At 45.0% G+C, this 14,791-nt stretch overlaps 1 protein-coding gene across 1 annotated transcript in view; it reads right to left on the bottom strand.

The window, feature by feature from the left end:
• Positions 1-2,796: 2,796 nt before the first annotated feature.
• Positions 2,797-14,791, bottom strand: part of SYNPR (synaptoporin) — a gene marked incomplete at its 5' end in the record, with an annotated part of 53,955 nt that continues 41,960 nt past the window's right edge. Inside the window, 2 exons of the mRNA XM_040408722.1 lie at positions 2,797-3,125; positions 10,621-10,812. Coding sequence (XP_040264656.1) covers positions 2,820-3,125; positions 10,621-10,812 — 498 coding nt within the window. The remainder of the gene's footprint in view (positions 3,126-10,620; positions 10,813-14,791) is intronic.

The following is a 14,791-nucleotide window of genomic DNA, read 5'->3' on the forward strand; positions in this document are numbered from 1 at the left end:
TCACTATGGACCTTGGAGATCGGAAATCCTCATTTCAATCTATGTTCCTTTTACCCAAAGATTCTGGGTATTAAGTTATCAGTCTCCATACAAATTGAACAAATCAACTCTTTATGAAGTGCTTCAGTAATGTCACTGATTCCTTTTGAAGCCATAGGTTGTATTTTCTGGATACTGGATTAAGACCAATGAATGGACACTTTGCAATATGTGTATGTGTCAGACTTCAGCAGCGAAAATCCCCAAGGTGTAGAAGGTCCTGGAACATGTACCCCCTGTGCCCTCCATATAGTGTGCAGTCTCTAGACTCAACAATATCTCAAACACCAATAATAATTGAATAAACTCATAAAACATCATGTGCATTTTATGCAACAACTTTATTTGAGCAAAAATGCAATTACAATAGAGATTGTCCACTTAGATCCATACATTGTTTACATCATATGTGTATAGTAATAACTACATAATTTGTGCTTGTAGTCCGCCAAGAATACAGCCAAACGTACAACGAATCAATGCACTAGGTATTAGATTACAGTGACTAGAGTACTCTTGGAAAGTGTTAAAAACTATTTCTTTTGATACGTTCTTATCACCTAAAATTTATGAATATAGATACATATATTATAAAATAACATAAACCCGATACTCAGGCCATCTACGACTGGAGGTCCTTAATCAATGGACAATATTAAAACCCGGATTGTTCACAAAAATACACCAGATCGCATTTTAGCCCATAATAATTCCCTCAGATACATATCTTGACTTTCCATACATACTGTATTATAGGTATTACTAGATCAGACACATCAATATCCAGCTCTGAGGATCAGCACTAGCAATGTATTGTATCGATTACAGTAAAAAATACACCTAAGGTTTATTTAGCATCAATTATTCAAAGACCAAAGGGCGCTATATAGGGTTCTAGTATGTCATAGATGGAGTTCAGTGGTGCATGAAGACGTGCAATGAAATACAGCACACTCACCTTCCAGCAGAGTGCTAGGTTGGGCAAAACATATTATATAGCTTGTTAATGCAGCTTCTGCTTGTTCCAACACCCAGATTGCTTGGTGGAGAGAGATTTGGCAGAGTGAAATAGGCTTATAATGGTGAACAGTAGGTATCAGGGTCATGGGGACTTCAGCATAGAGAAAGGGACCTCCAACCCAAGGAGTATCATAGGATCAAGCATTTATCGAGCCATCAATATATTCATAGGGATCAGTACAATCCCAGCAATCATCTATAATTGACATGGACATAGCCTTAGATGCACAAGTCAATGCAGGACCCATTTATCTAGCTTTAGTCATCTACATAAAGGACTTTGCAATTGGGCAAGCTCTGAGGCTTGAGCCATAGCTGGGCTTTCTTTTGACTTGGGGCAAAGTCTAGCTATACACTTCAGATAGTTGTCGGCCGAAGAAGTGTCATTGCTCCTGACCCGCCGTACACAGGCATGCTTCGCTTGAAGAGGGGAATAGGCCATTTCTGGAAACCTTTGGTGTCAACTTATGTCCAGTGAGAACAGAAGAATTACAACATGGCTGACCTTTCTTTCCACCAGCATCTGCTGTCAGGGGAGGATCAGTACAACATTAGATGGTTGGCAAATGTCATCTAATGTGTATGGCCAGCCAAAGATTTAGTCTGCCCTATCCCTGTTTGTAAATCCTTTGACCAAGATAGAGTAGCTACTTGACACCCTACCAAGTCCCACGCATCTAGGAAAGACACGCCACCTGATTCTCTCTCCCCATGCTACTTACGTTTCTGAGTCTACCCATATAGAATTGCAGATGTGAGTGACTTCACTCAGGTTCTTCCTGCCACTATATTTATGGAACCCCTGATTTCTAATGAATGAATGGGGTGACTATCCTGTAGGACTTCTTCTCTAGTCCACAAATTGTGTACATGACAGAGTTGTCAAGCAACCATAACTTATGTATATATGTATATTACCTGGAAAGTGAACTAAACCTTAGGTTGTAAACATTTACCACAGTAACTTGGTCCTCATCTCACACACACACACACACACTAAGGAGGTCACAACTACTCTACAAAGTGTGACAAAGAGGTCTGTACAAGCTACAAGTAACAGTACGAGACGTCACTTTGATCCCTAAAATATAATGTGAAGAATATAAAAATTTATGGTAATGTAAGAACTTTTATCATGTGCACAAAGTTAGTTGATGTTCACCATGATTACAATGTGGAGGCCTCTTCATGTAGAGATCCCATTATCGTGGTTGGAACACCTTGAAGGCTTCACGTGATGATGGATCCCAAAAACTACAAGAAAGATTTTTTTTACTTTTGCACAGTGTTACCATAACATATGGCTACAGTACAGAATACAGACTACTATACCTCATGTCACTCTAAGTTATATTGCAACAATATGTGTCCAAACCATATGATCATGCCCAGAACTATGCATAAAACAGAAAATTAACAGCAAACGCACATCTGTCAAGAAAGATGTAGCATGCAGGTTTTGGGGTGACCAATACCATTCTTAGTACAGTGAGATGTGTAACTTTTGCCACATAATAGAACATCTACATCATACAAAATGTGATTACAGATATACACACAAACACAGTAATTTTATACACTAGAGATCTTCACCAGTTCCTTAATGTATCAGAGGAGCAGGATCCACCATCTGCGTTTGCTTCAACTCTAGAAGAAACAGTTTGGCAGTCTCTCACGTATATACCATAACGTTCCCATTCAAGCATATCTTCTCAAGCTGTCTGGTCACTGGGGATGGAACATATTTTTCTCAATTTCTGTTAAATCTGATTGGCAAAAGATGTTGGGCCTGTTTGGTTGTATCGAGCCTGGTTATAGTTTTGCTGGCCAAGTCCACCTGGTTGTCCGAAATTGGGTTGTTGTCCAAATCCTCCTTGTTGCTGGGTATATGGTGGAGTTGGTCCATAGGTATCTTGGTTGTATCCACCTTGGTTTAATGACTGGCTACCAGACTGTTTTTCCATTGGCTCTTGGGGATATCTTTGACCTGAAGCATGCCAGCCCGTCTCCTTGAAGACAAACCAGATGTTTCCAGCCCACAGAATAAAGTTTAGAAAACCAAAGACCTAGAAGTAAAATCGGATAATGGTGTGAGCAAAAACAACTCTGAAAAATGAAAATAGCTGTGAAAGATGTCTAACAGGATATAACTGAACACAAGTCATAAAACTTTGAGATGCCCAGTGTTATTTGGATTTCTATGAAGGGGGTAATGAACGACCACACAACCATGCTTACAACCAAAAAATTAAAAAAAACTTGAAATAATTCACTTTTAGATATAGTATATGGTTAAAATGTGCTACAAATTGCATAAATGTTCCAAAAAATACATGTATAACAACCAATCAATAATTATAAATGAACAATAAATGAAAACAAATAATGTATGCAATATTGTGGACAATATCAGTAAACTGGATCATTATTAAGGTGTATGTTCACCTAATTCTGTTTAATTTTCCGTGAGAAATGGCTTGGTCTTATCGGTGTGTTGGTGGACCCCAACTTTACCATGGAATTGCGCCTATTCTCAATTTGGCTCATAGAAAAGGGGAACAGTTTCCTTTGGAGATGATCCCATTATAATGGAAAGAGCAAAGTGTTTGGATAAAGGGTTTGGCGGAAACTATATATCCTCATGCAGAGTGCCTAATCGGCCAGTTAACGCTCCTCTGGAATTCAGGGACAATGATATTTAAATGAGCTCTTAACAAGCTCTGCCTCTCATGCCGCCAGATGTAAGTCAGCTATCCTATAAGTTAAAGGGGATGTCCTGCCATATATGTTGATGACCAATCCTCAGGATAGGTCATCAGTATCTGAATGGCGGGGATCCAACACCTGGCATCCGCGCCGATCAGCTGTTTGAAGAGGACAACCACTTTAATGTTTGACCTTTTAGAGGCAGAGCTTGTTAAGAGCTCATTTGCATACACTCTTCCCAGAATTCCAGAGGAGCATTACCTGGCCTATAAAACTCCTATAAGACTCCTCACGCCAATTAGGGGCTCTCCATAAGGAGAGTATAGTATCCCCTGAATCCTGACCTAGGCCTCTCACCAAGTTAAGCCAGTACTTTCTGCTCTGCACTAATGAGGGGCAATCACCCAAAACAACTGTCTGCAGATGAGGTGCTGGCTTAGTTATTATCCAAGACATGTCTCAAAACTTTGGATAAAGGGTAACAGTTTCCTGAGGAGGTGAACTGAGAATAATGGAAGGAGAAAAGCCTTTGTAGACGGTTGTTGACAAGGACTGACTAAGGGCATCTAAAGAGGCACAAATTCATTTAGGTAGATCAGCAGTTTGTACAGGTGCCAGGAGGAGCCATGTTTGCTGCCCTAAAGTCTCCCGGAAAGTGGATTGCATATGTAATGGTGTGCAGGTTTCCTTCATGTTATAACAAGATCCTGTGGTGAAGAGCTACCCATGGAAGATGTCATCAATGTTCTTTTGGAAATTTTGATATGCAGATCACAAGTATTATTGAACTGATGTAACTGATGAAAGCATGATGAGGGGTTTGGCTGGATGATGTAAAAACTTGATATTCTATTCCAAACCTCCACCAGCGGTTCAGGAAGATTGGACAGAAGCCACGACAGAAGCCAATGGGCCCCATGGTAAATCAATGGAGATTGTTAGGCATAGGCACCATCGATATTTGTCACACACAAGATTACCCATATACTGTGGTTTTAATTATAAGGGGAACCTTCTCTTTTGGGATCTCACAGGGTTGTCCATGTGCACCTGAGCAAGTTATGCTTTTATGCCAACATATGGTGACAGCCATTTCCAAATTCGAAGAGACATTAAAACTGGTCGTATACTTTTAGCCCCATCATGTGGGTCGTAACTAAGTTTTATGTCTCCTGCGGTAAAGATTCAGATTGCTATCCCTGTAACTATATACCATGAGTAAGATAGAGCTTGTTTGTGTCCATTACCTGGGCACCTTCCCAGCCAGTGCCCCTCAGATACATACCTACATATGGGAGCTTTGGGCAAAGCTGTGATTTGGGGTTTTTGGATTAGCAGAAGGTATGTGAGCCGGATAATTCACTGACAGTGGACTGACAAGGGGCCCGGCAGCGTGTTTCATGATTATTTAATACAGTTTTTCAGGCCAGGCCCCTTCACATACAGTGCGGTGCCGGCGACATTGGGGGCCCGGCCTGTCCATCATCATCCTTCTGCCCACCCCCGGTGCATCTTACAGCCAGAGTCAGTGCAGGAATCAAGACAGTACAAGCAGGCAGCGCGCTGTTCTAATTAGGCCCGCCCACCAAGTTCCTTTCCTGACCTGAGGAGGGAGCGGCAGGCGGGAGAAACAGCCCAGCAGGCAAGAGGAGCAGCACGGCAGCGGCACAGCAGCGCACATCAGTCACTGGGCTTTTCAGGTATGTCTGTGCCCGCTGCCTGTGTGCCCCCCTTGCCCTTGTCAGTGCAGCACCTGGCCCTTGTCTGTGCCTCCCTGGCTCTTTCAGCACAACACTTGACCCTTATCTGCGCCCCTCTGGGCCTTCTCTGTGCCCGCCCTGGCCTGTGGCTCCCAGGCCACTGTCTGCACCTCCCTGGCTCCTGTCTGTGCCTCACTGGCCCCTGTCTGTGCCCCTGGGCCCTGGCCCTTATCCGTGCCCCATCCCTGGCCCTTGTCTGTGCCCCTGGCCATTATCTGCGCCCCCTGGCACTGTGCCCCAAGTCAATGGGTCCGTGAAAGAACACAGATGCACACAAGATTGGCATCCGCGTCCGTGATCCGTGGCCGTAGGTTACTTTCATACAGACGGATCCGAAGATCCGTCTGCATAAAAGTTTTTTCAGAGCTGAGTTTTCACTTCGTGAAAACTCAGAACCGACAGTATATTCTAACACAGAGGCGTTCCCATAGTGATGGGGACGCTTCTAGTTAGAATATACTGAGAACTGTGTACATGACTGCCCCCTGCTGCCTGGCAGCACCCGATCACTTACATTAATTTCATTGGTGGCCAGTGTGCGGCCCCCCGCCCCCCCTCCCTCCCTCTATTGTATTATCATTGGTGGCCAGTGTGCGCCCCCCCCCTGGCCCCCCCTCTAGTGTTTTAATATTGTTGGTGGCCAGTGTGCGGCCCCCCCCCCCCCCCCCCGATCGGAGTTTAATCGCTGGGGCTCCGATCGGTAACCATGGCAACCAGGACACTACTGTAGTCCTGGTTGCCATGGTTACTTAGCAATATTAGAAGCATCATACTTACCTGCTGCGCTGTCTGTGACCGGCCGGGAGCTCCTCCTACTGATAAGTGACAGATCATTAAGCAATGCGCCGCACAGACCTGTCACTTACCAGTAGGAGGAGCTCCCGGCCGGTCACAGACAGCGCAGCAGGTAAGTATGATGCTTCTAATATTGCTAAGTAACCATGGCAACCAGGACTACAGTAGTGTCCTGGTTGCCATGGTTACCGATCGGAGCCCCAGCGATTAAACTGTGACTCCGATCGGAACTCTCCGCTGCCATCAATGATGGGGGGGGGGGGAGAGGGGAGACCGCACACTGGCCACCAATGATATTAAAACAATAGAGGGGGGGCCGGGGGGGGGGAGCGCACACTGGCCACCAATGATATTCAAACTGGGGAGGGAGGGGGGTCTGCCCCCTGCTGCCTGGCAGCCCCTGATCTCTTACAGGGGGCTATGATAAGCACAATTAACCCCTTCAGGTGCGGCACCTGAGGGGTTAATTGTGCTGATCACAGCCCCTGTAAGAGATCAGGTGCTGCCAGGCAGCAGGGGGCAGTCATGTACACAGTTCGTAGGATATTCTAACTTGAAGCGTCCCCATCACTATGGAAACGCCTCTGTGTTAGAATATACTGTCGGATATGAGTTTCACGATCTAACTCAAATCCGATGGTATATTCTAACATAGAGGCGTTCCCATGGTGATGGGGACGCTTCAAGTTAAAATATACCATCGGATTGGAGAAAACTCAGATCCTATGGTATATTAACTCCTGACTTTACACTGAAAGTCAATGGGGGACGGATCCGTTTGCAATTGCACCATATTGTGTCAACGTCAAACGGATCCGTCCCCATTGACTTGCATTGTAAGTCAGGACGGATCCGTTTGGCTCCGCACGGCCAGGCGGACACCAAAACGACCTTTTTTTCATGTCCGTGGATCCTCCAAAAATCAAGGAAGACCCACGGTCGAAAAAACGGTCACGGATCACGGACCAACGGAACCCCGTTTTGCGGACCGTGAAAAAATACTGTCGTGTGCAGGAGGCCTTAATTTGATATTATTTTTGCACCCCTTTGTTATAGTCTCAGCAATTGGTTCATTTGCATTTTGTCGCCAACAAATGAAATGTTGTGTTCTGTACCTGAACGCTTCCAGGCTTTTGTCATATGTAACTTACAAGCAGATGGTCTGCAGAACACCAGGCCTACCACCAGTATTACCCCTTTCAATACCGCCTGGTCACCCTGACCAGGCGGGCAGGCGGTATCCTCTGGGCAGTACGGTCTATGGTCATCCTTCACCTGCTTGGCCTGGCTCACATGGCACTTCACTGCCTGCTGCTTGGCTGTCAGTGACTCACCCCACAGCTAACACTCAGGGTCAGGGACTGTGACACTGACTGACGTCTACTCACTGATAGCCAAGCAGGTGGCAGTCAGGGTGCTGGTGAAGGGTGAATTGACCATAGACAGTACTGCCCAGAGGATGCCATATCTGCTGTCCATATAATACCAGGCAGTACTGCCCCTTCATATACCGCCTGGTCACCCCACACCTAACACTCAGGGAGTACTGTCACACTGACTGGTCTGTGACACTGACTGTCACTCACTGTGTTAGTGTCGCTCTCGCTCATTCATTCAGGCTGCCTGTGGTTGTGGCGTCCTGAAGCGGCCGGCACACTGCGGGCGGCTCTTCTTCTTGCTCTGGCCCCGCAATGTCTTTCCCGGGCGGAGCTTCGTACTGCCGTGCGCGCCCGGCCCTGGTGATTCATCAGGGTGCGTGCATGCTCCTGATAGATACCGCTCCTCACTCTGCGGCGCTGCGCAGTGCAGAGCAGAGGCAGAACTCAGTTCACAGATTTCCAGGGCACTTTTTCCCCCTCCCCCCCCCCCCCCCCGCGGACGCCCATGCACTCCTATACTAATGACCCCCTGAAAGAACCTGCAGATGTATATGAAGGATCATTACTTCTTGTTCCCACCGCCCTGGAATGTTTCATCTCCGCGAGATATTGCCCCAATAAAACACAGCATTCATCGGCTTTGCGGCGTCCTGCGGAGATGGCGAGCGGTGTCACCTTTCAAGTTAAAATTGAATTTGGTGATAAATGAAGATGTGTGTGACTTCTTCATATATTATTCATCTCCCTGGTACATCTGTCACACGAGTGGCATTTATATTCAAATTATTGAGTGTCACAAGAAAATGTGATCTTAAATGCTTTGCAGATTAAATTTCCAGACCGTATGTGTTCTGGGGGGGATTGCAATTAGGTAACCTTGACACCGTGTGATTTATTGCTCCTCCGTTCGCCGCTCTTGGTGATAACTTCCCTTTTCCTGACTAAAACCCTGTATAACATTTAGAACTGTTTCTGATGTTTGTGCAAAGGGAAAGGCCTCTCGTAAGGACATCTACAACTGCACCTACACGTGGTCTTCTGGAGGGCAGGTCCTCTTCAAGAGGACCTGTCGGGTCTACCCCTGACATACTGTATCTGTATTAGGAAATACTTGCACAACTGTGGAGCGTCTTTAATTAGAGATCTATATTGTGTCGCTTCTCTGTTAGAACTCATGGGATATAAGAATAAGAGGACAACTGGGTGTTACCATTGACCATGTGAGATGGGCGTTTATCTACGTACAGATTGAATCAGCTCACCTCCATTCACGATGTTGGTGCACGAACACAGGGTCGGCTCCCAGTTGATATACGGCAAATAGAAGTTTGTTCAGGACTTTGTTTAGTCTTGAAACATATAGAAAAATTACAAAACAATTTCACTTGCGCGTTTCTGGTGGACAGCCACCCTTAGTCATAGCATACAAAGTAAAAGATGCTTAAGTACCCTAGCAAATGTTTTCCGTTTGCCAGGGTAGTTAAGCGCGTTGCCTTTTTTACTTTGTATGCTATGACTAAGGGTGGTTGTTCACCGGAAATAGATTTGTTATTTTTCTATATGTTTGAAGACTAAATGAAGTACAATAGATTGTATCTGAGTGCGGAACAAACTTCCAGTTTCTCTACATAGTCTGTGTTAACTCTCATTGGACATTATCAGAGTATGCAGGGACCCCCTCCCAATAGGTAACACCCAGTTGTCCCCGTGTCTCAGTAATATTGCACATTTATTGAAATGTCGCTTGGGATGTGAATGGGGAAGAAAACACAGCATGATCTAAAATAATCACATGTTCTTCAGCGGCTCAGGTGTCTATTATGTTATTCTGCTAACGTGTGTATTATGATGTTCTGCAGCAGCTGAGGTGTGTATTATGAGGTTCTGCAGCAGCTGAGGTGTATTATGATGTTCTGCATAAGAGGAGGTGCATACTATGAGGTTCTGCAGCAGCTGAGGTGTGTATTATGATGTCCTGCAGCAGCTGAGGTGTGTGTTATGATGTTCTGCAGCAGCTGAGGTGTGTGTTATGATGTTCTGCAGCAGCTGAGGTGTGTATTATGAGGTTCTGCAGCAGCTGAGGTGTGTATTATGATGTCCTGCAGCAGCTGAGGTGTGTGTTATGATGTTCTGCAGCAGCTGAGGAGTGTATTATGATGTTCTGCAGCAGCTGAGGTGTGTGTTATGATGTCCTGCAGCAGCTGAGGTGTGTGTTATGATGTCCTGCAGCAGCTGAGGTGTGTGTTATAATGTTCTGCAGCAGCTGAGGTGTGTGTTATGATGTTCTGCAGCAGCTGAGGTGTGTATTATGATGTCCTGCAGCAGCTGAGGTGTGTATTATGATGTTCTGCAGCAGCTGAGGTGTGTATTATGATGTCCTGCAGCAGCTGAGGTGTGTATTATGATGTTCTGCAGCAGCTGAGGTGTGTATTATGATGTCCTGCAGCAGCTGAGGTGTGTATTATGATGTTCTGCAGCAGCTGAGGTGTGTGTTATGATGTTCTGCAGCAGCTGGGCTACACAATTGCATCATATTTACAGCAGCTGCTGAAAAACATTGTTTTAAGTGAAAGAGAGCCCAGAATGGCAGGACATCTGTAGTTAGAACATATTTTAAATTGATCTATGACAGGAAGAGATAAGTATATTCTAGGTGGCGCCGCTGATCTCTGTGTAATCATCAGGTTATGCCAGTTTCTATAATATGTAGTATTGCAAAATGTTTCTCACTTTTTGGTTTTTCTTAAAGTTCTCAAGACTTTGCCCCTAGTTCCAAATTTTGCAAACATCTAATTATCTTACTTGACCTTTAAAGTCCCAGACTCTGTATCCACAGGTCCCGGCGTCACTGCAGTGATGGATCTAAGAAACAAAGCCGCCAGCATCCTCCCCGCTCCTCCCGTCATGTGAAACCCACTTACCACTGACGTATTCAGACTGGACATGACGGGACTACGCAGTCCCATGCACTTGTTGGAAGGCTGTTTGCAGGCAGAGATCAGTAACAGAACTTCATCAGGATCTGCGGCCACCTTAACATCAGAGAGTCCTTTAGCCCAGGCAGAAGAGCTGACCAGCCACATGAAGGAGAAGACCACAGTCACAATGAAATCCTGGGGAAAACATAAAAAGAGACATAAAACACATGAATCACCAAAGATCTGAGGGTGGAGTACACAACTCATTTACAAGCAGTCCTGTGTAAAACTACGGATGACACAATGTGACATTTGCAGCAATTAACCTTTTCATGTACCTTAGGGCTCATGCACGCGGCCGGGTCAGTATTGCAGCCCGCAAACAGCGGGTCCGCAATACACGGGCACCGGCAGTGTGCACCCCGCATCACGGATGCCGACCCATTCAATTGAATGGGTCAGTAATCCGGAAGGTCGGTGTGGAACGGAGGCAAGGAACCCCACGGAAACACTACGGAGTGCTTCTGTGGGGTTTCTGTCCGTGCCTCCGCACCGCAAAAAGTAGTGCACTATGGAGTGCTTCCGTGGGATTTCTGTCTGTGCCTTCGCTGCAGTCAATCACTGGCCGCAGCAGCGACCTGCGGGGGACCTGCGTCAAGTGACCAACCTGATGTGCAAGGGGAGCAGGTCACTGCTGTGGACAGTGATTGGCGGCAGCGGTGTTACAGCAGATGTTGATAGTGGGGAACCCAAGCAAGGCAGCTGAGGTCATGGAGCAAAGGAGCAGGTACCGAGTGACAAGGAGCAGGTAAGTATGCTTCCATTTTACCTTAGAGCTGTAATCATAATTCTGATGACCTTCCTTGGAAACAATCAACCAGCTTGTTTTCAGGCACACCCCTAACAACTTCTCTGTGCTCCTCCAATGCTGGGGGACAGTTAGTGTTTCCTGACATGAGATTATTGTACAGTGTCTGGTGAATTATTTTTTTTTACTTGGCTCTTGGCTACCGCCAAAAAGGAAACTACCAGAACAATCTCTGTGAAGACACTGAACCAGCTAAAAATAAATAAAAAAAACACGCTGTCAGATTTCAGCTCTGAAGCCTGTAGAATTGTGAATGCAGCTCTGGAGTATAACACAGGCTATAAACAGGATGGCTGCATGTTGGGAGTCGTAGTTTGGCAACAGCTGCAGAGCTACAGGGTTGGGAAAAAACCTCTTGCCACCTAGACAGTGACTCTTCCATGCACTGACACACTGTACCATCCGAACACATGCAAAGTAACTTGGTGTAATGATGTTCTGTGCAGCCTCCGGCACTTTACAGGCTTCAATGATAAATGGCTTCTGCTGTTCTCCTGTTGTGAGTGATGTTCATCTAGAAATCATTATCTCTGCACAAGGGTCTCCCAGTTACCTTCTTGACACAGCTGGGGAGCAGCGGAGAGATGGAGAATTACTATTCTTAGGAACTGGAGTCGTTATAAGAATACATAAAAGCACAGCGCAAACGGGTGAAACATATAATAACCCGGCTTCGAAACGTAGAGACATCAGCACAAGTGTATTATCCTGTAGACTATAGAGCGCTAACATATTCCATAGGGCTGTACAGACACATCAGACCCCTTCTTCACATAACATTACTTATCTTGTTCTAATTCTGAGTTATAGCCTGTATTATTTTCTGAAGCTACATTCACAAGTCTACAGGCTTCAGAGCTGAAATCTCCCAGCAATCCTTGATGATTCAATGCCTACACAGAGCATGTACTCCAGAGCTGCAGTCACCATTTTAAAGGCCTCCGAGCTAAAATCTCCTAATATTCCTTGATGATTCAATGACTACACAAAGTGTGTACTCCAGAGTTGCATTCACCATTTTACAGGCTTCAGAGCTGAAGTCTCCCAGCATTCCTTGATGATTCGATGTCTACACAAAGCATGTACTCCAGAGGAGTTGCATTCACCATATTACAGGCTTCAGAGCAGAAATCTCCCACCATTCCTTGATGATTCAATGTCTACACAAAGCGTGTACTCCAGAGGAGTTGCATTCACCATTTTACAGGCTTCAGAGCTAAAATCTCCCAGCATTCCTTGATGATTCGATGTCTACACAAAGCATGTACTCCAGAGGAGTTGCATTCACCATATTACAGGCTTCAGAGCAGAAATCAAGCATCGCTTGATAGATGAATACCTACACAGAGTCTGTACTCCAGAGCTACATTCACAATTCTACAAGCTTCAGTCTGAAGTCTCCCAACATTCCTTGATGGTTCAATGCCTTCACAGAGTTTGCTCTGATGATTTCTATTTGGGGTAGCCATGTGAAGTATTTACACTATATACTGTAAAGTCATGTATACAGTATATATCTGAATATGCAGTAATACAGTAATAGCAATAATGTGCCCCCACGTTATAATAGCTCACATTATTTAAAGGGGTTATCCAGTTTCTCAAAATCCCCCACATATGCGGGGCCCCTCACCAGTAATATACTTGCCCCGCTCCCGGCGGTGCTCCTGGTCCCCGTACCACCGCTGCTGCTTCTCCCTGCACAAGTATGAAAACATCCGGTGCTGGGGCCTCCCTAGTGTCACCCGCGATGCTAGGGAGGCTCGTCCTTGTCCCCACCTGGCTGCTTCCCCCCGACACCGGGTGTTTTCATCTGTGTGCAGGAAGAAGCAGCAGCGGTGGTGCGGGGACCAGGAGCGGGGTAAGTGTGCAAGTGTATTACTGGTGAGTGGCCCAGTATATGTGTGTGGGTGGGGTGGGGGTTGAGAAATTGGATAACCCCTTTAATAGGGAGGATCTGACAATAAGCCTAAAGAAATCCAGCAGAATTGAGAATGCAGCTCTGGAGTATGCTATACACAATAATTCAGTAATGTAAAGTATTTACAAAGTTACCCAATTTTTCATATAGATTATATAATGTATATATTGCTGTATCATGGGGTTCAAACATGGTACAAGGTATCATATCAACTGAAGTTGTCTCCTCAGATTCTGCATCATTTCATCAACCCGATAAAACCAATTAAATATTTATCCATGTGAGAAGGTATTCGCTGTAGTTCACACCACTAACAGATTATTTAATTACAGCAATAGGTGATCTACATCAGAATCAAATCAGACCCTGCGGTGTGAGGACGCCGGTAATTCATTCTGCTCCTTCGACACTTTAGATAAGAGATCCACATACGTTTGCTAGGGTTTGGTAGACGATGATAACCTTTAAAAACAAATACCACAATATACTTTTACTTTGCATTGTTTTTTATGGCTTTTTATCTTTAATCACCTGTTTACATAGGAAATGTTGATGTGTACTGCACATTCAGGAAGATAATGCAGAATAGAAATGTCACATTCCATCCCTTCTCCCTCCAAAAATCCCAGAAAACAGGAGTCTTAATGGTAGTTTTGACCTAAGTTATTTAATTTCATATAAGTGGTTTCTTATGTATGTCCATCCATTTCTGGGTAGTAACCAATATGGCTGCCACTATAAATCCTAAAAAAGCAAACACACGATGCAACAACGCTCTACAAACCTTAAAGAGGACCTGTCGCCTCTCCTGAAGTGCCTGTTTTAATAGCTTCATGCCTTCCTCATGTCATAACAATTCTGGAGCATTTATTCTTATGGCTCTATGTTGTCCCATTCCTTTATTATTTCTACTAGAAGTTATGAATGAACTGCTGCCAGTCTGCAGTAAGGGTACAGAGGGGAGGTAACCAGTTAGGGGCGTGTACCTGCACAGACTGACTCTATCCAATCAGTGCTGCCGTTTTCAAACTGTGCAGTTGCATATTCCCAACTTGTTACCTCCCCTCTGTACCCTTACTGCAGACTGCTAGCAATTCATTAATAACTTCTAGTAGAAATAATAAAGGAATGGCAAAACATAGAGTCATAGGAATAGAAGCTCCAGAATTGTTATTACATGGGGAATGCATGAAGCTATTAAAACAGGCATGTCAGGAGAGGGGAGAGGTCCTATTTAAAAATAAATGAGCCCTACACTAAAATGACTCACATCTCCTTTAAAACGCAGTCCACTCTGCAGGCAGCATGTTATAGAGCAGGAGGAGCTGAGCTGACTGATTTATGGCTTTGGAGGGAAAGAGTCTGCATAATTTGTAATTAATTCA

The sequence above is a fragment of the Bufo bufo genome, chromosome 9 (assembly GCF_905171765.1).
Source record: "Bufo bufo chromosome 9, aBufBuf1.1, whole genome shotgun sequence".
Lineage (NCBI taxonomy): Eukaryota > Metazoa > Chordata > Amphibia > Anura > Bufonidae > Bufo > Bufo bufo.